This window comes from Myotis yumanensis, unplaced genomic scaffold (genome assembly GCF_028538775.1).
Source record: "Myotis yumanensis isolate MYYU_CA2020_CCGP unplaced genomic scaffold, mMyoYum1.0.hap1 SCAF_18, whole genome shotgun sequence".
Classification (NCBI taxonomy): Eukaryota; Metazoa; Chordata; class Mammalia; order Chiroptera; family Vespertilionidae; genus Myotis; species Myotis yumanensis.
In genome coordinates this window covers 34,164,506-34,189,084 of record NW_027223769.1, presented here as the reverse complement: position 1 = coordinate 34,189,084, position 24,579 = coordinate 34,164,506, and the positions used below count along the sequence as shown (strand labels likewise).

General features: G+C 55.0%; 2 protein-coding genes across 4 annotated transcripts in view; one reads left to right on the top strand and one right to left on the bottom strand.

Annotated features, from left to right (window-relative positions):
* The window catches only part of KIFC3 (kinesin family member C3), a 268,780-nt gene that overhangs the window by 184,885 nt on the left and 59,316 nt on the right, over positions 1-24,579 (bottom strand). The window lies entirely within an intron of this gene.
* On the top strand, positions 1,654-23,375 carry DRC7 (dynein regulatory complex subunit 7). Of its 3 annotated transcripts, none has more exons than XM_070397943.1 (18): positions 1,654-1,690; positions 4,461-4,671; positions 5,261-5,444; positions 6,409-6,534; positions 7,270-7,464; positions 10,018-10,176; positions 11,494-11,712; positions 12,420-12,548; positions 15,098-15,170; positions 16,606-16,734; positions 16,910-17,038; positions 18,232-18,452; positions 19,663-19,878; positions 20,670-20,780; positions 20,868-20,978; positions 21,885-22,079; positions 22,822-22,961; positions 23,058-23,375. In XM_070397943.1, exons 2-18 carry the CDS (start codon positions 4,484-4,486, stop codon positions 23,149-23,151), a joined length of 2,619 nt encoding a protein of 872 aa, XP_070254044.1. In that variant the 5' UTR covers positions 1,654-1,690; positions 4,461-4,483; the 3' UTR covers positions 23,152-23,375. The 3 variants fall into 3 exon arrangements, with proteins under 3 accessions (XP_070254044.1, XP_070254043.1, XP_070254045.1); XM_070397942.1 differs by lacking the exon at positions 1,654-1,690 and adding an exon at positions 4,249-4,324; XM_070397944.1 differs by lacking the exons at positions 1,654-1,690; positions 11,494-11,712 and adding an exon at positions 4,249-4,324.

Genomic DNA, 24,579 nt, shown 5'->3' with positions numbered 1-24,579 from the left:
GGCATCACCAAGAAGGATGAACGATCCGATGATGGCTTTGGAAAATTGGCTCATTATATGGAGAAAAATAAGACAGAATCTCTCCCTAACCCCTCAGAATTTGGACTAGGCTGGCTGACCCTGGGGGTGGGCTTCAGGCAGATTCAAGGTCTACATGGGATGCCAAAATTATGATGTTAATGTAGGAACATATTTTGCAACCGAAGGGCAAAGAAGGGCTTCTCAAGCAAAAATTCATAAGCACAAAACATCAGACTCAAACCTGGCAAATTTAATCACATCAAAGTTAAGGTTTTCTGCTTAGTGAAGGACACCCAGGGATATGTTAGAAGACACGGGACAGAATACGGGAAGATATTTGCAACATCGAAAACCAGAGAGGAACATCTGGAAGTCCTGCCAATCGGAATAAGGACGTCCCCAGCAAAGAGAAATGGGCTGAAGTCTTAAGAGACAATTCAAGAGAAGGAAACACCTAAAGCGAACACATTAGTACATCAAGACACGTTTAAAAGCACGAGAGACACAGGTTTAATAGGGATACCGGAAACTGGCAAACGTTAGGAAGCCAGGTAATACCAACCGCTGGCAGGCGCGAGGGTTCTAGGCTCCCTCACGCCTTGCAAAAGGTGGGGAGAGGGTAGGTTTCAACGGCCTGGAGAAAAACGGGGTGCTGCTGCTCTCCCAGGTCTTAAAGGGACAGGCCCACGGCCTGTGTGGCACTGTCCGTTGTGGAAGGGAGTTGGTCCGTCCCTGTGAGAGCAGAGAGGTTGTTCATGTGGATCCGTGCCGTGGACACACAGCAACACAGATGGGTCTTGAACAAAGTGAAAATAAAAGAAGCAGGAGGTCTGAATGCAATATCCTTTACACAAATTAAAAACAGCAGCGTGCAAAACAATGCTCATTTGGGAGGAAAGAAAAACACCCATCAGAAAGTTTGCCTATCAGGAGCAAGGAATGGGAGTGGGTGTGGGGATAAAGGGAAGTAAATAAATATACAAAAGAAATGAGACGGAGCATGGGGGGAAGGAGAAAGAAGCCTATCTATGTTCCATCCACCAGCCCAACACGTCACTGGCTTCCCGCTTCCTCGTCCCTCCAGCCTTCACCCCGGTGAGTTCCCCACAGAGCTAATCTTGGGGTGCGCACCAGGACTGATGTCCACACGCGGTCTCGTGAGCTTTCCCTTCGTCTAATTTATCCTGCACACGTTATTTTCCATGACTGCATACTGTTCCAACTGGAAGAAAATAACCCTTCTTTACTGTTGAGAACTGAGGTCAGCCCTACCTTTCAACCAGTAACAGCAACTATACCCCCTTGTCAGGACAGCTGCAGTGTCTCCCCAGTATTTCACCCCCAAACCTCCACAGGGCCGCATTGTGACTTTTGTGGGTCCCTTTTTCTCCAAAAACAGAAACAGGAAAAGTTTTAACAATGGCTGTGCTTTTCAACGGGCTCGCCAACATTCCTGAAATGTTAACGATCAGCTCTTGCGAGCTGGCATAGGCTGGTCCCAGCCCACCGCTGGCCAAGGAACCTGCAGCCCAGGGCTCCCTGGCCCAGCCCTGGGTCGTGACAGAAGACTACATTTCCCAGAAGCCTCCTCTCCCAGGAAGGCCCTCCGCTTCAGAAAGCCGTTACTATGGAGACAGACTAAACAGATAGTACAGGCTGTCCTAGGAGGGTGAGAGGGGAGTAGGGGACTGAGGGTGGCTGGACACTGCCTGGCAGGGAGGGTGGGGGAAGGTGCTGGTGGTAAAGGGGCTTCTTCAGCCCTGACCTCTCTGGGGAAGTTTTCACTGTGTGTGTGTGAGGAGAGGAGAGGAAGGGGGGCGGTTGGAGGCAGGGGCGGGGGTGGAGGGGTGGGGGGGGTGGGGCGGGGTATTGGGGAAGAAGTTGCTTCTGGGGAGGGTGTAGAAAATGACCTGTGGGATGGGGAACGCTTCTGGGCCTCTGGGCAGGGTCCAGGGCACTTTGAGGCCGGCATGCCCTCTTCAAACTGCACTGTGGCTGGCGAGGCGGCCTGATATGGGGAAGGAAGTATTACCGGTTCTGACCCAGCTCTGCCTCTGATGACAGTGTTCTGTGACCGTGGGCTCAGGCCCCATCTTAGCTCCTGCTCTAGCTGTAAGCCCCTGCTGCCCACCGACACCTTGGCCCTTCCCCCATCCTGCTTCTTTCTTTACTTACCATTAGCCGCCCCCCCCCCCACCCCCCCACCCCGCCGCCGCCCTCCGCACACTCTTCTGGGATTTCCCCATCTCATTGAGGCCTTAAAGTGCATGGATTTCAGAAATATACCCAGATCGGCTATTTATTAGCTCTGTGACCTTAGGCTGTGCTCTTAACCTCTCTAGGCCTCAATTTTTTCACTGCAAAGTGGGTATCATAATAGTGTCAGCCTCGCAGAGTCATTGGAGGATAAATGAGCTTATCTCTGTAAAACCCTTAGTTTGCATGGGAAACTGTAAACGCCTGATTATTATCGCCGTCTCTGAGCTCATCGTCTCTGTGTCCAAGAAGCAGACAGGGCTGTGTTGCTTGGCTGCTGGGCTCAGTGGGAGGTTCGCCTGCAGGGAACCGGGGTCTTGAATGGGCCTGATGGACATAGGGCCTCAGGTGTGATATTGACCCCCCGGGGTTCAGGTGGGTTGAACTCCAGAAAAGCAGCAGACATGCTCAGCCCCTCTGGAGCCCTACAGAATGTCAGACCTGGATGGAAAACACCTGTCCCTCCTTTCATAGTACGAAGGGGAAACTGAGGCCCAGAAAGGGGCAGGGAATGGTTCAAGGGCCCTGCAGGAGCTGGGAGCAGAGCCTGGCTTTCCCCTCACAGCTTGTGGTCAGTGACTTGCCTCCCCAAGAGGCCCAGTGGGGGTTAGATCAGGGAGATGAGGCCCAGCCTATACCTCCAGGTCCCTTTGCCCTCCTGGCCCTGGTCACCCCAGGGGATGATGACAAGTCTGGGGAGACCTTGCTCTGTTCTCCCCAGTCCTCACTACCCCTCCACCACCACATTCTGTGCATTGGGTCAGTTTTCCTCCTCTGTGGATGTTTGCCCTGTGTGTTGTTAAAAAAAAAAAAAAAAAAAAGAAAGATCTTTGAGGTGGGGTAATGGAAAGCCATGAGCTGGGAGGCAGGCGCTGAGATGGCGTAACAGGAACTGGCTTAAACAAGCAGAGGCTGTTTCCTCACATGATGGGAAGTCCAAAGGTGCTACTCAGACCTCACGGCGCCTCTTGGGATCATGGCTCCCCTGCCTCTTCACTCTGGCAGCTTTGGTCCCCACGAGTGGTTATCTCACGGCCATGCATTGGCTGTCTCCCTGCTTTCTGACCCTGTCCCAGGCAGGAAGAGGAGAAGGGCCAAGCGTCTGTGCCAGCTGGGCTCCCCCCTTTAACAGGTAGCAACTTGGACTCACATCTCAGCGGCCAAAACTGGGTTCAAGTCACAGGGCTGACGCTAGCTGCAAGGGAGGCTGGGAAGCTGAATATTTTAAATCGGGGCTCTGCTTATGGAATTGGGGGCTGGATCTTTGGGTTGGCAAGTAGCAGTCCACTTCGGCAAACCTTGGCTCTGGGACCATGGGAAGGCCTTTCCCAGGGTACATATGGCGTCTCGGGTGGCTCTCAAATGACCTCATCCTATGGGCTGACCCAGGGGAGTGAAAGCTGTATCAGCTCCCCGCACACACACCTGCCCCTGGCCCAGGTGAATTGGTGGCAGCCCTGCTTTTGCCCCCTCTGTGCCTCAGTTCCAATTCTAGTGACGTTAACTTTTATTTTGTTATATTCCATACCACCACCTTACTATCATGAATAATTTCTTTAAGCCAATTCACTTATTGGCTTAATAAATATATTTAAATAGGAAATTCTATAATCCTACAGTCATCCCTTCAGCATTAGCATCATGCTCCACAGAAAGGAGATACGGTGCGGCATGGCTCAGTGGCTGAGCGTCGACCTATGAACCAGGAGGTCACGGTTAATTCCCAGTCACGGCACCTGCCTGGGTTGTAGGCTCGATCCCCAGTGTGAGGTGGCCAATCAATGATTCTCTCTCATCATTGGTGTTTCTCTCTCTCTCCCTCTCCCTTCCTCTTTGATATCAATAAAAATATATTTTTTAAAAAGGTGAGAGAATAAATGTACGAGAAGGCAAGCAATGGTAGTAAGTTGGGCTACGCTCTCCTGTCCTGACAACAGTTCTCAGCCTGTGGCCTGCTTGTCTTTGTTTTAAGGGCAATTTGTGATGCCAGGAAGGTGTTAGAGGCATGTGAGCACGAAGCAGACTGTCTCCTCCACGGAAAGGAAGTGTAAGGGAGACTCAATTTCCCCCTCCATCATCTAAGCCACCGAGAACACCCCCTCTCCCCCAGGGACACCGGTGGTCTTGGCCACCCTTTCCTGGTCTGAGGTCGGCCGTTCTGAGTGCATTTATCCCTCCTGCAGAGACTTCACCTCCGGAAGCCACAATGGAGGTGCTGAAGGAGAAAGTGGAGGAGGAGGAGGCTGCCGAGCGGGAGGACGCGGCGGAGAGGGGTGAGAAGATGGCCAAGCCACCGCCGCCGGAGACGCGGAAGGAGGAAACCCCCATGACGCAGGAGATGCTCAGAGACCTGGAGAAGAAGCTGTCGGATATCGAGATCGCCATCCCGGATATGTGCGTGTCGGGTCAGAGCAGGGCTGGGCTAAGGAGGAGCCGGGCCGAATGAGGAACCTGGGCTGGGCGGCAGGACCAGGGCTTAGAGGCCAGGCCGTTAAGAGCGAGGGCTCTGGCCCTAGTCGGTTTGTCTCAGTGGATAGAGTGTTGGCCTGTGGACTGAAGGGTCCCGGGTTCGCTTCTGGTCAAGGGCATGTCCCTCAGTTGCCGGCTCCATCCCTGGCCCTGGTCGGGGTGCGTGTAGGAGGCAACCGATCGATGTGCCTCTTTCTCTGTCTCTCCCCCTCCCTTCACTCTCTCTAAAAACCTTTGGAAAAATATCCTCCAGTGAGGATTAACAACAACAAAAAAGTGAGGGCTCTGTTTTCAGACTGCCTGGGCCAAGTCCCCACTCTGCGCCTCGCCAGCTGTGTGACCCTGGGCAAGTCACTCAACCTTTCTGTTCCTTAGCCGTTTCAAAGGGCAAGTGCTGATCGTGAGGATTAAACAAGGAGGGGCTAGAGCCCATGGCAGCCGAGGTGGATGGAGGGTTCTGCTCCAGGCCTCGCCTCCTGAGGACTAATTAATGCCATCCCTCCTATGGGCACAGGATCGTTACCAAGGACACCAAGGTCACTGTCGACACCTCCATGCTGCCCGCCTCCTACCAAAGCAACACGCCCAAGGAGGAGCACCTGCTGCAGGTGGCAGTCAACTTCTCCTGCCAGTATAGCCACCTGTGCCCGGACCGTGTGCCCCTCTTCCTGTACCCGCTGAACGAGTGCGAAGTGCCTGTAAGGCCAGGTCGTGGAAGGCGGGGGAGGGGGCCCCATAGCAGAGGGCGGAAGGAGGTGGGCCGTGCACAGCCCTGTCCTGGGCCAGAGCTTAAAGATAGGGAAGGGCAGAGAAAGAAGACAAAATGCCCAGGACGGGCCCCAGGACCTGAGCACTGGCTCCTTCCTTCCAGCCCTGTAACCAGGGCACGTCCCGGAGCCTCTCTGGCCTCAGTTTCCCCATCTGTCGATGGAATGGCAGAGGATGAACCCCAAGGCTGCAAAACAGCAGCCCGCAGGCCGGCGGAGACGCACAGACTGTTTTATTGGGGCCGCATGGCGATTTTTAACCTATGTCTGAGCAGCATTGGGGGCTCAGGGATTCACCCCTCACCTCTTACCTGGTGATCCCAGGCCTGCACACCCCCTGCAGCCGTCAACAGGGCCTTAGGTGGGGCCGTGCAAGATCCGGTGCTGGTGGGGCCTTCCTGGAATCCATGGGGAGACCCCGGAGCCTTGGCCCGCTGGCCCCAGGTGGCAGAGCAGCCCCTTAGCACGAGGTCCCCCACACGGGGTGGTGGCCCAGAGCCAGACAGGCCCAGCTCTGCTGCCTACGGTGAACCTGAGCCTGTCTGTTTCCCCTTGGAGTCTCGGTTTCCTCCTCTGTCAGTGGCACCTGCCTCACGGGGTCACTGGGGGTTGGGGAGGGGGTGCCAGGTGTGGCGGCTCTCAGTGGGGACGGTGGGGATGGCGGGGGACAGCACACGTTTATCCTGGATCTGGGCAGGAAGGGTTCGGAGGAGTCCCTTTCTCCAACTCCCAAGGCCCCGGGGGAGGAGCCCGAAGCCCAGAGAGGCCTCCAGAGCGCCCCCTGCCCCCAAACCCGAGGTCTCTGGCTTCCTAGGAACGCCATGCCCTCCCCCCAGATGAAATCTCACCCTCCCCCCCCCCCCCCCCCCCCCCCCCCCCCCCGCTTCCCCCGCAGAAGTTCGTGAGCACAACCATCCGGCCCACACTGATGCCCTACACCGAGCTCTACAACTGGGACAGCTGCGCCCAGTTTGTTGCGGACTTCCTCTCCATGGAGCCCCTGGCCGACCCTCTCAAGCCGGTAAGCGCCACTCTGGGCTGCATCCCCCGCCCCCGCCCCGCCCGTGAGGCCTCGGATGGGAAGCCAGGCAAGTGTGGAGAGAAGGACTCAGCCCAGGAGTTCAGTTTGGGGAGGGTGGGGGCAGGGCCCAGAGAGAGGCAGCCCGCTTACCTAGGGTTGCACGGCAGGCCTGGTCTTCTGGCTCCCACCGCTTTGCCTCCTTGGCCTCTCTCTGCCTTAGAGCCTTCCCTCCATGACCCCAGAAAGCGGGGAAAGGAACGAGGGAGGAGGCCCCGCTGCTCAGGGCCCACAGCCTCATCTTTGTGCTTCTGGCTCAGTCGGCTTCTGGTTGAGAAAGGAGGGAGGGAGGGAGGGAGGAAGGAATAGGTTCACAGTGAGACCTGAGGAAGGGACCAGAAGGAAAGGATGGGAGAAACGGGGAGGGACTTCGGGATAAAGCCATGAAATTGCCCATCAGAGAGCGTGAGACCCACAGCTTCCACAGTTCCGGGGTCTTGCCCATACGGGGAGCCCACAGCCCCTGAGAACTAGAGGCCAGTGTGGCTGGCTCTCCCCGCACACGGGGTCTGTGGTTCTCACCCCATTCTCAGCGGGCTGCCCAAACCCCACAAAGGAGAGGACCCTGTGGGGGTCCGGCCTGCGTGGGCGCTAGTGTGCAGCCCTGATGTGTGGGGAGGACAGGCCCGGGGCTGCGCCCGGCGGGGCTGACCCCCCCCCCGACCCCCACCACGCCAGCCCACGCACCTGTACTCCCCGACCACGGTGCTCAAGTACCAGAGGGGCAACTGCTTCGACTTCAGCACCCTGCTCTGCTCCATGCTCATCGGCGCCGGCTACGACGCCTACTGCGTCAACGGCTACGGCTCCCAGGACCTGTGCTTCATGGACCTGACCCGGGAGGTGTGCCCGCTCACCATGAAGTCCAAGACGGTAGGCCGGGCTCGAGGGGCGGCCCCGCTTAAGCAGCGTGTCCCGGCTCCTCCCCCTGCCCCGGCCACAGGACCACGGCTCCGTCACCACGGAGTTCGGATTTCAAACCACCAGTGATTTCTCTGACCTCAGCTGCTTTTGAAAAAATTTGTTTTATTGATTTCAGAGAGGAAGGGAGAGGGAGAGAGAGATAGAAACATCAGTGATGAGAGAGAATCATTGATCGACTGCCTCCTGCAGGCCCCCTACTGGGGATCGAGCCCACAACCCAGGCATGTGTCCCGACTGGGAATCGAACCATGACCTCCTGGTTCATGGGTCGATGCTCAACCTCTGGCCACTCTGGCTGGGCTGACCTCAGTTTCTTTCTTTAAAAAAAAAAAAAAAAAATATATATATATATATATATATATATATATATATTTAAATATATTTTATTGATTTTTTACAGAGAGGAAGGGAGAGGGCTAGAGAGTTAGAAACTTCGATGAGAGAGAAACATCGATCAGCTGCCTCCTGTACACTCCCCACTGGGGATGTGCCCACAGCCAAGGTACATGCCCTTGACCAGACTTGAACCTGGGACCCTTCAGTCCCCAGGCCGACGCTCTATCCACTGAGCCAAACCGGCTAGGGCTGACCTCAGTTTCTTAACACACACACAGCCCAAGTCCCCACAGTGGCTGTCCCTCTCCCCTTGTAACAGTTAAAGCTTCTGTGTTCCCCAGGAGGTAAATTTTGTGAATGCCACGTGGCTTATTTCAAATTCCTCCACATTTACCCTGCATATTCGATAAAAGTCCATCCAGGCACCTGGCTGGCGTGGCTCGGTGGTTGAGCGTTGGCCTAAGAACCAGGAGGTCACGGTTCAATTCTCGGTCAGGACCCATGCCCAGGTTGTGAGCTCAATCCCCAGTAGGGGGCGTGCAGGAGGCAGCTGATCCATGATTCTCTCTCATCATTGATGTTTCTATCTCTCTCTCTCTCCTGCTCCCTTCCCCTCTCTGAAATAAATAAAAAAATATATATTTTAAAAGCCCATCCAGCTGTTTTCAGCTAAGGAGAAAACAGATAAATGGGCATTTTGCCCTCCCCGTCCCCAGGTAAAAAAAAAAAAAAAAAAAAAAAAAAGGCCCCTTTTTAACAGCAAGAAAAAAAAAAGTCACCCCCCCTTGAGCCGGCAGCGGTTGCTTTTTATGTCTGTAAACTGAGATGCCAGAATGACCCCCGGCTGCTGTGCACACAAGAAACGCTCTTCAGTGGATTTCACTTTAGGAACCACGAAAGCATCGCTTGGCCTTTGGGGAGTAGCCGCACTACAGGCAGAGAGTGCTGTTCATGACCTGGGCTGACACCAAAACTCGGTGATCAGTGTCAGCCCCGTGGATGTCTGCAGCTCGGGGACCCGGGACTGGGCACCCAGCCTGAGACACGTGCACCTGTGCGACACCCGGGCGAGCACCTGGCAGTCCCGGTGATGCTCTGGTGGAGGGAGGCACCAGGTGAGAGCCTCGCTCTCTCAGGCCCTCCTCCTCAAGGAAGATGGAGGCTTCCATCACTGCTTTTGGCTCCAAAGGCCTGTGAGCTCCCACCCGGGCCTCTTGGCTGAGCCAACATGTTGATGATTAAAATGTTACCAATGCTGACAAAGGCAGAGAGCGTCCCAGCGTATGAGCCACTCGTGCCTTGGGACAGCGCGGCATGGGCGGCCTTCTCATTTGATTTTACACGTGGCCAGAGTGGCATGGCTCATAAGTGGAGACCCGGGGGCCGAGGCTCGGTCTGTCCGGCTCTAAACCAGGGAGGGTCGCGGTTTCTCCCTCCGAACTTCCACCAGCCCACCGCACCCACGTCTGCCGCCTCTGCAGTGTTCTCTCCTGGATATTTTTTCTTGCCACTGATCTCTCTCTCTCTCTCTCTCTCTCTCTCTCTCTCTCTCTCTCACACACACACACACACATACACACTCAGCAAACTCTTACTTTATGTCAAGATATGAAACCCTTGCCCGGCCAGCGTGGCTCAGTGGTTGAGCATTCCCATCAGGGCACATGCCGGGGTTGTGGGCTTCATCCCCAGTAGGGGGCGTGCAGGAGGCAGCCGAACAATGATTCTTATCATTGATGTTTCTCTCTCTCCCTCCCTTCCTCTCTAAAATAATAAAATAAAATAACGACATGAAACTCTCCAATGGCAAAATCTGGAAAGTCTGACTCCTGACAGCTTGCCCGCTCTCCAGATCACAGCTCACGTGGGCATCAAGGCGGGGGCGGGGGGGGGGGGGGCGACTGTGGAGGAGAGAAAACCACATCTCCCGAGTGCCGGGACTGATGGGCACCTCCCATGGCATTTCCCTGTCTTGTCAGAAGACTCCTGGGAGAAGATTCTGTTATTCCCATTCCAATTTACAGAAAAGCCCGAGGTTAGGGATGCGGAAGGTCACGCAGCTGCAAGCGAGAGAGCGCGCAGGCTCCAGGCGCAGCTGTGATCGATCTCCCGGTCCCAGGGGTGGTGGTTCGGGGCTGCTGATGTTCTTCTCTTGTTCGGTGACAGAAAGTCCAGAGGAAGCAAGTGGCGCCACCTAAGAAGTACGCCGTCAAACCCCCCAGGGACCTGACCAGCAGGTACGAGCAGGACCAGGAGAGGAAGAAGCAGGAAAAGATCAAAGCTGAGGAGGAGAAGCGGCTGAAGGAGGAAGAGGAGCGCCTCCAGGTGGGTCCACGGTCCTCGGCCCTCGACCCCTGAGCTCAGCTCTCGAGAAGGCGTTTCTAGGAACGGGAAAGACACAGGTCATGGAAGAGATATGTGTATGGACACCCAGGTCCAAATCCCCTCCTCTACCTCTCACCACCTCGGCCTGGCCATTGGGAATCTCCCATTGGTGGTCAGCCAGCTTCTGGTGATAGATTTCTCATGGCAGAGCTCTGCTGCCTGGGCAGTTCTGGTGTCTGCCTCATTCCAGACTCTCTCACTAAAGACTCACCTACATAGACTCTCCCATCCACCCTCAGCCATCTATCCATCCATCCATCCATCTATTCATCCATCCATCCGTCTCTCCATCCATTCATCCATCATCCATACATCCATCTCTCTATCCATCCATCCATCCATCCATCCACCCATCCATCCATCTATCCATCCATCTCTCCATCCATCCACCCATCCATCCATCTCTCCATCCATCCATCCATCCATCCATCCATCCATCCATCCATCATTCCTCCCATCTCTCCATCCTCCCATCTCTCCATCCATCCATCCATCCATCCATCCATCCATCCATCAATCAATCCATCATTCCTCCCATCTCTCCATTCATCCTCCCATCTCTCTACCCATCCATCCATCCTCCCATCCATCTATTCTCCAATCTCTCTATCCATGCTCCCATCTCTCCCTCATGCATCCATCCTCCTATCCAGCCATCCATACATACATACTAGTATATACATACATACAAAACATACATCCTCCCATCTCTCCATCCTCCCATCTCTCCTTCCTTCCTTCCTTCCTTCCTTCCTTCCTTCCTTCCTTCCTTCCTTCCTTCCATCTCTCCTATCCATCCACACTCCCATCCTTGCTTCCACCTCCTTCCCTCCCTCCTTTCTTTCCTTTCGTCCCATATGGTATTTACTGAGCATCTCCTCTGGTTAGGCACTAGGGATACAAGAATGAACATAACACAGTCACCCTTCTCCCAAAGGGAGGCAGACAAGGAAGCCATATTGTGTCCCACTACCTTTCTTTGGACGAAATCTCACCACAAATCACAACACAGGAAGCCAGTAAATCCCAGCTACCCTAGCACTCCAAAGAGCCCAGTTTATAAACCCCAGATCGAGTCAGTCCCTCCCACTTTATTGATAAGAAAACTGACTGAAAGGTGGGAGGATATTCTCATGCAGCCAGCCAATGGGACAGTCCTGGATCAGAACTCAGCTCTCCTGCCCATTCCCTAGCCCCGGGGAGATGACCCCTCCTTCCCACCCACGTGGCCCATGGTCACCCACCTGTTCTGTGCAGGAGGCAGAGAATGCGAAACCCGACCCCCTGTACGGCCTGCGGGTGCACTCATGGGTGCTGGTGTTGTCGGGGAAGCGCGAGGTGCCCGAGAGCTTTTTCATTGACCCTTTAACGGCACGCAGCTACAGCACCCAGGACGACCACTTCCTGGGCATCGAGAGCCTGTGGAACCACAAGAACTACTGGGTCAACATGCAGGACTGTTGGAACTGCTGCAAGGTGCTGGGCATCCATCCTCTTGTCCATCCATCCATACATACATACTAGTATATACATACATTCAAACATACATCCTCCCATCTCTCCATCCTCCCATCTCTTCCTTCTCAGTTCCCTCTGGGACACTGATTCTGGGGACAGCATGCCACCCTGGGGAGGTTGACTGGGATATGGGGTGCTCCCCACCTGCTGGGAGTTACCCGGCAGGTGAGCCTAGGCACAGGTGGACTGGGATGAACAGAGGTGGGGGGGCCCCGGCCCACAGAGGAGAAACCCCACCTGCCTCCTCTGTGCAATGCCACGTGTGCCTGCCTCCTTCCCTTCCCCCTGGTGTGAGCGACACCCTAAGGAGGGCTTTTTACAAGCCTGCCATCTCCCCTCCTGTAACCTCTCACTGGCTTGTGTTTGCTCTGCACACGGCCTGGGATGGCCCAGGCAATGCAGAATCGCCCCACATCCAGACCTATCCCAGAGACCAACAGTGGGACTTCTTCGTGGGAGACTGAGCAACAGAAGGGGGGTTCCAGCCCCCCTCGGGGCCTCGGTTTCCCTGTTGAGATGAGGAGGGTGGGCATGGACTCACGGGGGCTGCCGGAGCCCACTTTGTGCCCCTCGGACCCGGGGTCCGGGTCCCTGCTGTGCCCTATGGGGCAGGAGGGGGGCGTGAAGGCTGTGGGGTGTGCTCAGCTGGTCTCCTCCTCCATCAGGACTTGGTCTTTGACCTGGGAGACCCTGTGAGGTGGGAGTACCTGCTTCTGGGGACCGATAAGCCTCACCTATCGATCCTGGATGATGATGATGATAACCTGGTTGATGATGATGATGTAGAAAACCTGGTGAGTCTCACCTGCCTAGGGGGCTGGGGGCAGGGGGAGGTGGGGGGGCTTCATACTTGGTCTTGGTTCAGGCCGGCCTGACAAAAGTCCCGCTAGCATGCATGCGTATGGGAGGGGACAGTCCAGATAGACTGATTGTAAGTTCCTCAAGGGTCTGGATTATGGCCTCATTTTATAGATGGACAAACTGAGGCCCAGACAGATCCAATGACCCAATGGGGTAGGGGAGGGCTGGGACTTGCATTCAGGTCCTGTCCCTGCCTCCCCCCCCCCCCCACCCTGCCCCCACACACACACACATGATCCTGTTCAGGGAGTATGCCCTTGGAGCAGGCTGCTAAGACCCCCTTCACAGGCCCAGGGAGGCCCTCACTTCTGGGCCTTCCTGCAGAGCCACTGTGACCTCCCCCAAGCACTGCTAGGCCTTTCTTGTCTGTCCTATTAGTCCTTCTGAAGGTCACTCACCTCGGGCCTTCCCCCAGCTGCCAGCATCCCTCCTCTGATCTCCTAGTCCTCCGGGCAGATCGGCAGGAAGGCCTGTGTGTGAGGTCAGGGGCCCAGAGGCCTTGGGGGTTGGCTGTGACACCTTGGGCTAACTCCCTGACCACTGCAAGCTTCAGTTTCATCCTCCGTATGTCAAATGGAGGCGTGGGGTCAATGGTCAGTTATAGTCATGGAACTAATAAGAGGTGCATTCATTGGCTAGAGCGGCCATAACCAAGTACCACAGGCTGGGGGGCTTAAAAAAGAGAAATGTATTGCCTCACAGTTCTGGAGGCTGGAAGTCCAAGACCAAGGTGTCAGTAGGGTTGGTTGGTTCTCCTGGGCTTGTGGATGGCTGTCATCTCCCCGTATCCTCACGGGGTCCTCCCTCTGTGTGTCATATGTCCTAATCCCTTCCTCTTCTAAGCATCCCAGTCCGATTGGATTAGGGCGCACCCTAATGACCTCATTTTACCTTAATTACCCCTTTAAAGGTCCTATCTCCCAATATAGTCACGTACTGAGGTCCTGGGGGCGAGTTCATATGGATCCTGGGAGACGCAATCCTACCATAGCAATAGGTAACTCTCGTATGGCCCTTACTAAGTGCCCGTCGGTGCTGAACCTGAATTAACTTGTCTAAATCTCCACAACCACCGGGAGAGGTGGGTACTAGTCTTACCGCTCATGGTGACCATCATCCCCTTTTACAGATAGGAAGACTTACACGCAGAGGGCTGAAGTAACTTTACCCAGAGTTACACAGCCAGGAAGTGACAGAGCGGGGCTGTGAACCTGGGATGTGACAGCTTGGCTCTGTAGTCTGGGTTCTCCGCGGCGACTCTGTTCCATCTGCCAAAACTGCTTGAGGACAAATGAGACCATCGGTGCAGCAGTGTAGACACCCGGGAAATTGTATTGGGCGTATTCAGTGTCCTCAGCTCTGGGGACCTGACAGTAAATCCGGTGCACAGGCGCCCCCTGCTGTCCGTGAGGGGTGGCCCGATGAGATGAGCAGGAGGCAAAGGCCTGAGCCACGTTTGTGGGTGAAAAGCTTTAAACTGAGAACATCTTTTTCAGGTTTCTGTGGTCCCCTAGTCAGTGGTCGGCAAACCACAGCTCGCGAGCCACATGCGGCTCTTTGGCCCCTTGAGTGTGGCTCTTCCACAAAATACCGGCTCTTCCACAAAATACCGACTTCTGCACATGGGCCACGAAGTTTCAATCGCACTGTACGTGCACACCCGCACATGGTATTTTGTGGAGGAGCCACACTCAAGGGGCCAAAGAGCCGCATGTGGCTCGCGAGCTGCGGTTTGCCGACCACGGCCCTAGTTGGAGGACCACTTGTCTAGGCCAGGCCTGATTGCACGGTTGGGGAAAATCAAGACTCAGAGAGAAAAAACCAGCCAATAAGGACAGCCAGGCAGTGTCCCCAGCTTTTTAGGTACCTTCTACCCCTGAACCCTCCCAAGGCCCCAGTTGGAAAACGGAGGCTCAGAGCGGTTAAGACTTTCCCGGGACCCCTGAGCTGCTGTTGGGTCCACCTGACTCCAAGCCCCTCTCAACCAAGGGCCATGGGCCACGTTGGTGCCTCTGACCACCGAGGGCAGGGGGGCCTGCAGGGCAGGGGTGCTGCTGCCCAGCCAGGAGCTGCAGGGATGGTCCCAGCCCCCCGGGAGCAGGCTGCTCCCCTTCCTCCCTATCTTGGGTCACACCAGGCCAGGTCAGACCTGCCCTGACTCTGGCTCCCCTAGGGGAGCGGACACGCCACCCTGGCTTGACCTTGGGCAAGATCAAGGGCAGGGGTCCTCAAACTACAGCCCACAGGCCACATGCAGCCCGCCGAAAACATTTATCCAGCCCGCCGGGTGTTTTTGCTGCCGCTGTGTGCATAGGAATTTGTTCATAGTTTTTTTTAAACTATAGTCCGGCCCACGGTCTGAGGGACAGTGAACTGGCCCCCTGTTTAAAAAGTTTGAGGACCCCTGGTCAAGAGGGGCGGGGGGCAGGCAAGGCAGAGGCTCTGCCTATAACTTCTGACCCCGCCCCGCCTCTCCCAACAGGGCAAGGAGGACGAGGATAAGGGCTTCGACATGCCGCACTCCTGGGTGGACCCCATTGAGATCTCCCCTGAAGGTGTGTCCGTGTGTGTTCACTCCCCCTCCCCAGGGCCCGGGCAACAGTGACCCAGGGGGACGCCAGCCAAGGCTGCCCTGGCCCCTCAGCCCCTCACTCCCACCCCTTCTGCTTCCTGCTGCCCCCTCCTTGTCCTTCCTTCCTGCCACACACTCAGCTCTGCCGGGGTGGAGAGCCCACCAGCCTGGCGTACAGGAGGGGGCTCAGCTGACGCCCCTGGATGAGGGAAGGTGTGTGTGTGGCGGGGTGGGTAGTGGAGGACCAAGGACCAGGATAGTCATTCCCCTCCCTTGCCCCACTCTGCCAGGGGGAGGCGGTGCACAGCACCCAGAGGGCACAGGGGAAGGGAGGTCAGGACCAGGGAAAGCAGCAGGACAGGATGGCTTGTGCCTCCTGCTGACATCTGCTGGCCACGGAGGTTCCCGTCTGGGAGTGTCTACCAGGGGTGGGCAAACTTTTTGACTCGAGGGCCACAGTGGGTTCTTAAACTGGACCGGAGGGCCGGAACAAAAGCATGGATGGAGTGTTTGTGTGAACTAATATAAATTCAAAGTAACCATCATTACATAAAACGGTACGGTCTTTTTTTTTTTTAGTTTTATTCATTTCAAATGGGCCGGATCCGGCCCGAGGGCCGTAGTTTGCCCACGGCTGGACCCACAGGGACTAGGCCCTAGGCCAGTGATGGCGAACCTTTTGAGCTCGGCGTGTCAGCATTTTGAAAAACCCTAACTTAACTCTGGTGCCGTGTCACATATAGAAATTTTTTGATATTTGCAACCATAGTAAAACAAAGACTTATATTTTTGATATTTATTTTATATATTTAAATGCCATTTAACAAAGAAAAATCAACCAAAAAAAAATGAGTTCACGTGTCACCTCTGACACGCGTGTCATAGGTTCGCCATCACTGCCCTAGGCTATTCCAACAGGGGGGAAGGGCCTGAGACGTGTCATGAGAACCAGGACGGGGAGCACCCGGCTCCCGGGGTGGGGGCCTGGGGGTGAGTGGGGGGATCCAGGAGGAGGTGTCCTCTGAGCTAAGTTGTGATGCTTCAGAAGGAGCCAGGTTAGGGCAGGAGGGGATGGTGCTTCTCGAAGAGAGATCTGCGCAGGCAAAGGCCTGGCAGTGTGTGTGTATATGTGTGTGTGTGTATGTGTGTGTGTGTGTGTGTGTGTGAATGGGGAGGGGGCGTGGGTCCTCTGGTCAGGCTCAGATCTGAGAACTCCAGGGCAAGAGAGCCACTCCTGGAGTCCACTCTCCTCTGCACCCCCATCCCCGTCAACCCTCACCCCCACCCCCAGCAGGCCTGGGGCCAGGAGGAGCTCAGCAGGCAACTCAGTGGACAGGGGCTGGCTGAGGGCTGAGGGGGGTTGGCCCTCCTCCCCCTGATCTGGTGAGGTCCCTCACCCCAGCCCACCCTGTCCACAGCGTTCGAGACCCGCTGCCCAAACGGGATGAAGGTGATCCACTACAAGAGGGCCAAGCTGGAGAAGTGGGCCCCGTACCTCAACAGCAACGGCCTCATGTCCCGCCTCAGCACCTATGAGGACTTGGAGTGTAAGGGGGGCAGCCGGGCATGGGGTGGGGCGGGCAGGTCCCCCGACGTGCTGTGGGACGTCTGGCACATCACTGACGCTCTCTCGGTGTGAGTGCGGGCAGGCGCTGCTGGGAAGGGGGGTGTGGAGGCCCAGGCAGCGGGCCTGGCTGCAGCCAGCACCACTCGGCCACACAGGCACCAAGTTGCTGGAGATGAAGGAGTGGTACCAGAACCGGGAGGACATGCTGGAGCTGAGGCACATACACAAGGACACGGGCCTGATCATCGACTACTTCAAGCCGGGCCATCCCCAGGCTCTGCGTGGTGAGTGGACCCCATTGCCGGGCCAGCCAGGGCCCCCAGCGGGGCCTTACTCGCTCCTCAGAGCGGCCCCCACTCGACTGGCGTGTGGCGGGAAGAACCCGTGTCTGTGTAGCGACAGGGGCCTCCTCCAGCCGACCAGGTGTGAGAGTTCAGGGGAGCACAGAAGGTGCAAGGAAATGTGACAAATGTTCCTGCAGGAACGCAAGAGCAGGGCCACATGCTGATTCCGTGGTTGGGGTCCGGCGCGCAGCGGGGCCACGTGTACAGGGGGGTCAGGATGCTGAACAATAAAACCAGCAAATGCTCCGACAAGGGCGATGCAGTGGGCAGAGGGCGTGGAGGCTGTGCCCATGACCATGAACGCTGGGAAGGGAGAAAACATAAGGTCAATATACTATCTCCTCCCCCTGCCTCCCTCTCAAAGAAAGGTCAGCCTCACTTGGTGGTTGAAATAAAATACAGTGGGGCCTTGACTTACGAGTTTCCTGACTAATGAGTTTTTTGAGATACGAGCCGTCTCTCTTGGCTGATTTTTTGCTTTGAGTTTTGAGCTAAAATTCGGGTTACGAGCCAGCTTCAGATACCCCACCGCTTGTTGGAGCAGCGAACGTCACAGTGAACGCCACAACATCAGCCCAGCATCACGTGTCTCACTCGTTCACTTTTGATTTGACATACGAGTAATTTGAGTTATGAGCTCCGTCACGGAACGAATTAAACTCGTAAGTCAAGGCCCCACTGTAAATAAAACTAGCCCACTAAGGGACCATCTTACAGCACTCATGTCATCGTCAAAGATGAAGAAATGGCCGGCCCCACAGGGAGCGAGCAGGTGTGCAAAGCAGCAGAAGTCGCCCCTGTCACTGCTGGCAGGACAGCAAATTGGCACAACCCTTCCCCAGGGCAGTCGGGCAAAGTAACCAACACCAGCCTTAAAATATTCCTGCCTTGTGCGCAGCAGTTCAACGGCTGAGAATTTGTCCCGAGCAAATTATGGGCAAGAATGGTTTTTAAATGCACGCTGCAGGTGTTCATCACGGCGTTGTTTGGAATAAGAAGGGGGCTGGAAACCACCTACATACCCAACAGGGGGACATGAGTTCCAGACCTAAGGCTCCTCCGTGAGGTCAGGGTTGGGGTACCCAGGGGGTGGCCAGAGCTCCCGGTGCTGACCCCGCCGCCTCCCACCGCAGTGCACTCCTACAGGTCCATGCAACCCGAGAACGACCGAGTCATGGAGTTCTATGAAAAGGCCCGCGTGGACGGCCTGATAAAGCGGGAGGAGACGCCCAAGTCGATGACCGAGCACTACCAAGGGCGGCCCGACTTCCTCGCCTACCGCCATGTCACGTACGGGGCCAGGGTCAAGAAGGTCATGCTGAGCAGCGCAGAGTCCAACCCCCGGCCTATGATGGTAAGGGCTTCCTGGGCTGGGGACCGGGTGCTCTGACAGGCCGGGTGACGCCAGGATGGGGTCATCCCCGACTCCAGAGGGATGTTCCCCATTTGTGCCCTCAGCCTCGAGGCCAGGGAGGTGTCATTTCCTTACTCTTATACGAAGGGCACACTCAGACTAAACATTTAGAATATATGGGAAAATATAAATATATGGAAATATATAAACATAGAGAAAAAATATAAAGGGGAAAAAAAGTAAAAAATATCTCAGAATGGCATCTCTCAGATATTATTACATAATATAGGTTTGGTTTTACATATATATATATATTATTGATTTTTACAGAGAGGAAGGGAGAGGGATAGAGAGTTAGAAACATCTGAGAGAGACACATCGATCAGCTGCCTCCTACACACCCCCTACTGGGGATGTGCCAGCAACCAAGGTACATGCCCTCGACCAGAATCGAACCCGGGACCTTTCAGTCTGCATGCCGACACTCTATCCACTGAGCCAAACCGGTTAGGTTAGGTTTGGTTTTTAGGGTCTTTTCTAACTTAATTGAGATATGTGTGTGTGTATGTAGGTAGAATCCCTGTATCACCCACTTACTATTAAGTTGTGCATTTTTTCCCCTCCATATCATTACAAATTCTGTGACCACTGAACTGAATGGCTGCATACCAAAAAAAAAAACCAACCAATCAACCAACAAAAAACCTCTCTCTAGCACAGTGGTTCTCAACCTTCTGGCCCTTTAAATATAGTTCCTCATGTTGTGACCCAACCATAAAATTATTTTCGTTGCTACTTCATCACTGTAATGTTGCTACTGTTATGAATCGTCATGTAAATATCTGATATGCAGGATGGTCTTAGGCGACCCCTGTGAAAGGGTCGTTTGACCGCCAAAGGGGTCGCGACCCACAGGTTGAGAACCGCTGCTCTAGCAGGAAGGGATGTCTAGTAATAGAGACGGCCACCTGGAGGGGTAGTGAGCTCCCCAACTCCAGAGGTGAGCAAGCAGAGTCTTGTAGGGGGAGCTAGAGAAGACATCCGGCAGCACACAGGCCTGGAGTGGCTTGGCACTGAAACCTACAGGGCTGGGGGGGGCTGCTCCCCAGGAACCCCTAACTGACCCCCGGTTCCAGTGTCCCCGCCCTCGGGGCCACACACAGAAATCCCCTTCCCCGCCACCCACCCTCTGCATGTGCTGGCCTCGCAGAAAATCACCGAGCGCTTCTTCCGCAACCCGGCCAAGCCCGCGGATGAGGACGTGGAGGAGCGCGGGTTTCTGATCTCCGAGGAGCGCATCCAGCTGCGCTACCACTGCCGCGAGGACCACATCACCGCCTCCCGGCGCGAGTTCCTGCGGCGCACGGAGGTGGACAGCAAGGGCAACAAGATCATCATGACCCCCGATATGTGTCTTAGCTACGAGGTGGGCCTGGGGGCCGTGGCGGGCAGGGGCGGCGGGTGGGTGAGGAGAAGGCCAGGTTCCGGCCGGGGAGTTCATCTCTGCCCCTGGGGAAAATGAAGAGCTCCCCTCCGGGGGTCCTGCTCTTTGCAGCTCTTCTGAAACTCTTACCCTTTCCCCAGAGAAAGACAACCCAGCAGGCCGAGACCACTCCCGAACCCCCCAGATCCCGAGACCTACGCTGGAGGAGCCGATCCTCTCACCTCCGGGGCTGGCTCCCCTAGTTCAAATCCTCACTCTCCTGGCTCATTCTTCTGAGTCTCTAGTTTCTCTTCTGTTATTATCTGTGTTTGTTTTTTAAAATAATTGCGTTGCCATCAATTTTGTTAAGGGCCTTTTAAAATATATATATATTTATATTTTTTAAATTGATTTCAGAGAGGAAGGGAGGGGGCGGGGAGAGAGAGCGAGAGAGAGAGAGAAGACATCAATTTTGAGAATCATTGATCAGTTGCCTCCTGCATGCCCCCTACCAGGGATCAAGTCCACAACTCCGACAGGTGCCCTGACTGGGAATTGAACCATGACCTCCTGGTTCACAGGTCGATGCTCAACCACTGAGCCACACCAGCCAGGCTCATGTTTGTTTGTTGTTATACATGAGGAAACTGAAGCCCAGAGAGGTTAAGCAACTTGCTTGAGGCCACACAGCTAGAAAATGGCAGGGGGAGATTTGAACCCAAGAGGTCTGGCTGCAGAGTCCGTCCGAGACCCCAGCCGTTGCTGCCTCTCTGTCACTGTGGCCGCTGTTGCAGGTGGAGCCCATGGAGCACACCAAGAAACTCCTGTACCAGTACGAGGCCATGATGCAGCTGAAGGAGCAGGAGAAGCTGTCCAGACATCAGGCCTGGGAGTCGGAGCTGGAGGTAGGGTCCCCTGGGAGAGTGGGCAGGTGGGAGGTGGCAGGGGTAGGGGGGTGCCTTCACCATGCCTTCCCCCACTTGCCAACTCAGGTGCTGGAGATCCTGAAGCTTCTAGAGGAAGAGGAGGAGGCGCACACGCTGAAAATCTCCATCTACGACACGAAGCGCAATGAGAAGAGCCGGGAGTACCGGGAGGCCATGGTGAGCCTCGTTCCCTGCCCGGCCCTGACTTTTTCTGCACCCCCTGGGCCTACGGGTGATGAGGATGACTAGGGATTCTGCCGGGAAGCCCTCTCTAGGGGATGAAGTCATTGACCTCATTGTGGTCATCCTTGCTGCTGAGCCGGCCATTTCTATGTTTCACCCCAAAGAGCACTCAGGACCCAGGCCAGGGCTCCCCCACCTCCAGGGGCTGAGGCCAACCCAAGGCCTCTTCTGCAGGTGGAAGGAATGAGGAGTGTGTGCCCACCTTCGCCTGGGGCTCCCCTCGAGCTCCAGACCTGGCCACGGGCCTGAGTTCTCCGTCCCCTGCCGCATGGGGCGTTCAGGTTACCCCCTCAGGTTGCACGGCCCAGCCTGGGTTCAAGGTCAGCTTCTACATCTCCTTCACCAACCAAGGAGAGATTTCTAAAAACAGTTGGAGGTTGGAGAAGCAGGACAGGGCATCAGATGGCCAGTTCTCAGACTCTCAGGGATGGGCACCGGCCCCCACATCTCCAGCCCTTGTCTACCAACACGAGACAGAAGGCTCCAGGGTGAAAGGGGAAGAGGGAGAGCGTTACTGGTAGTTTTTGATTCAACATCATGAATAACAACCATTTCTCACCATTTACTGAGCGAGCATCGACTGAGCGTTAGGCGTGTGCTGAGGCTCAGGTAGAGAGACATAAATTCAAGGACGATAGAGAGTTTGCTGCTACTAATCACCACAGGCACAAGAGACAGCACCCAGGCCACTCTGAGGCCTCGTCCCAGAGGCACCAAGCACTGGGCTCTGGGTTTGAGGACTGGCTTTGTGTGGTCACATGTTGATGCAGAGCTGGCTGGGAGGTCTCTGCAGCCCCTGCTGGTCCAGCTGACTCTCAACCTCCCCCCTCCCCCCAACAGGAGCGCGTGATGCACGAGGAGCACCTGCGGCAGGTAGAGGCCCAGCTGGACTACCTGGCCCCATTCCTGGCACAGCTGCCGCCAGGAGAGAAGCTGACGCGCTGGCAGGCCATTCGCCTCAAGGACGAGTGCCTCATGGACTTCAAGCAGCGGCTCATCGACAAGGCCAACCTTATCCAGGCCCGTTTCGAGCAGGTACGGCCAGGGCCCGGGTAGAGGAGAGGACCTTGGCATCCTCACCTTGAAAACGGGCACAGGGCTCTTTGCCCCCCACGTCACAGACGTGGGAGGGACCAATTGCTGGGAGTTTCCAGATGACCAACTTGTCCTCCCCTACTCTTGTTCATTGGGTGGAAGGGTGGATGAAGGGATGGATGGATGGATGGATGGATGGATAGGTGAATGGATGGGTGGTGGATGAATAGGAGGGTGGATGCATGGGTAGATGGAGGGATGAGTAAATAAATGAATGGATGGGTGGTTGGATGGATGGATGGAAGGATGGTGCATTGTAACAACTTCTAGTCCTTGATGTGTTTCTATTGGTTGGAAGTATACCGTGCAGTTCCTATGCATTATCTCATTTAATCTTCACAAAGAGCTCTGTGTGGTGGTGGTGAGTGTGTACAACAGCCCTCATTTGACAGACAGAAAATTGGAAGCTCTGAAAAGGTAGCTTTTCCAGAGCCACACGGCTGTCTCAGTCTTGAACCCTGCTCTGACCCCATGGACTTGATATCCTTCTAAACACAACCCCAGGGGCTCCCACTCAAGGCATTTTCTGGCCCCGCCTCTGCTCCTCTGGCTTCTGTGGATGGTGATTGCAGAGTCAACCCTCCTGGGTTCTCTGGTGACCGGGGGTCTCAGCCTAAGACCTGGGTGCGGGTCAGCCTGCATCATCCCTCCTGTGTTCTCCTCTCCGTGCCTGTGCCCACAGGAGACCCAGGAGCTGCAGAAGAAACAGCAGTGGTACCAGGAGAACCAGGTGACCTTGACCACCGAGGACGAAGACTTGTACCTGAGTTACTGCTCTCAGGCCATGTTCCGCATCCGTATCTTGGAACAGCGGCTCAATCGGTGAGGGGGGCAGGAGAGCCCGAGGGGACCCACTAGGAAGCCAGAGCACCAGCTCTGTAACCCCCCACCACCTCTCGCTCCTCCCTCCGGTTTCAGACACAAGGAGCTGGCCCCGCTGAAGTACTTGGCTCTGGAGGAAAAGCTCTACAAGGACCCCCGCCTGGTGGAGCACCTGAAAGTCTATTCTTGATGCCCTTCCTGCACCTCTGGCCCTTCGATGCCCCTCCTGGAGCCTCAGCCTCAGCTGGCAGAGAGAGAAACCTCCCCCACAGCCCAGCCCGTGTTTCCTGCAACCAGCTAATGACCTTGGAATCAGGTGCCTGGCCTCACTGCCGCTCCACCTCCCTGCGGCCCCATCTGTTCCTGCTTCTCATGATTTTTCTGTAAATAAACACACTTGTGATTTGCAATTTATACCTCATTTCACAAGCTCCAGCACCAGCCTTTCTCTCCTTCCCTTCTTTATCTATATGTAGTCCTGGACCAACTTCCTCTACCCACCTTGGCCACCTTCCTCCTTGACTTCCTGTCCTTTCCATGGGAATGCTGAGCCTTTCCAATACCTCCGCAAGTGGTCTCAAGAATTATGTAGCCTAAAATGTCAATAATACTGAGGCTGAGACACCCTGCTTGAGCTCAGTGGAAACAAGCAAACTACAACCACGTGAATGATATGGGGACTTCTGAGGAGCTGATAATAGTCTTCTTGACCTGAGTATATTCAGATGGTGAAAATTCACCGACCTCATACCCTTACAGTATATGGGGTATGTGTAGTATACTTCATTATAAAGTGTTTCAAAACGATGATCATGAATCTAATCATGCTTTGACTTCCATTTAACAAGAAATTCAGAGGAAAAGGAACAAGGTAAATGACACTAGAAGGGAAAAGTCCGGCAAAATTATAATGCGGGACAGTCTACAAGGTAAACGGCCCAATCTCTTCAAAAGATCAAAGTCATTAAGAAAGGGGGGGAGGGAGATGAAATTGAATGAGCTTAGAAGAGCCAAGTGCCAAATCTCGATGCTTTCCTAATTAGGAAAAATGTTATTAAAAATAGTCTTTGGGGATGATTATGAAAATCTGCCCTGGAAAACAACTGTTCATTTTCTTGATACAATGATTATGCAGGAGAAGGGTCTGATTTTTAAGAATTACACGCTCAGTAGCATTCAGTGTCAGGGTGAAATGTCTTGATGTCCACAACTTGCAAATGGTTCAGAAAACACACAGATAAAGCCAATCAATACAGCAAGATGTTAGCAAGTGATGAAATCCACACGGTACGTATATGGATCATCATATGATTGAAGTAGTCTATATCATTATAGTATTCTTTCCAGTGTTCTCCACGACGTTTTCATATAAAAGGTTGAGAAATGCAGGGTGGGCAGAGCTGATCGGGTTTTATTCTGCTAATCTGGTCCTCTCTTGACAGTGCCCATAAGCCTCTGCAGTCGGCGTCCCCAAGTACAGTGTGATGGGTGGACGCTGCCTCTTTCTGGCAGCGAGGGTGCAGGGCAGTGGAGATTAAGGCCACCCCCACCCACGGATCACAAATGAAGTCGGCGTTTCTCGGGTTCCCAGTCGGTCAGCGCTTTAAGGAAGCGGCCA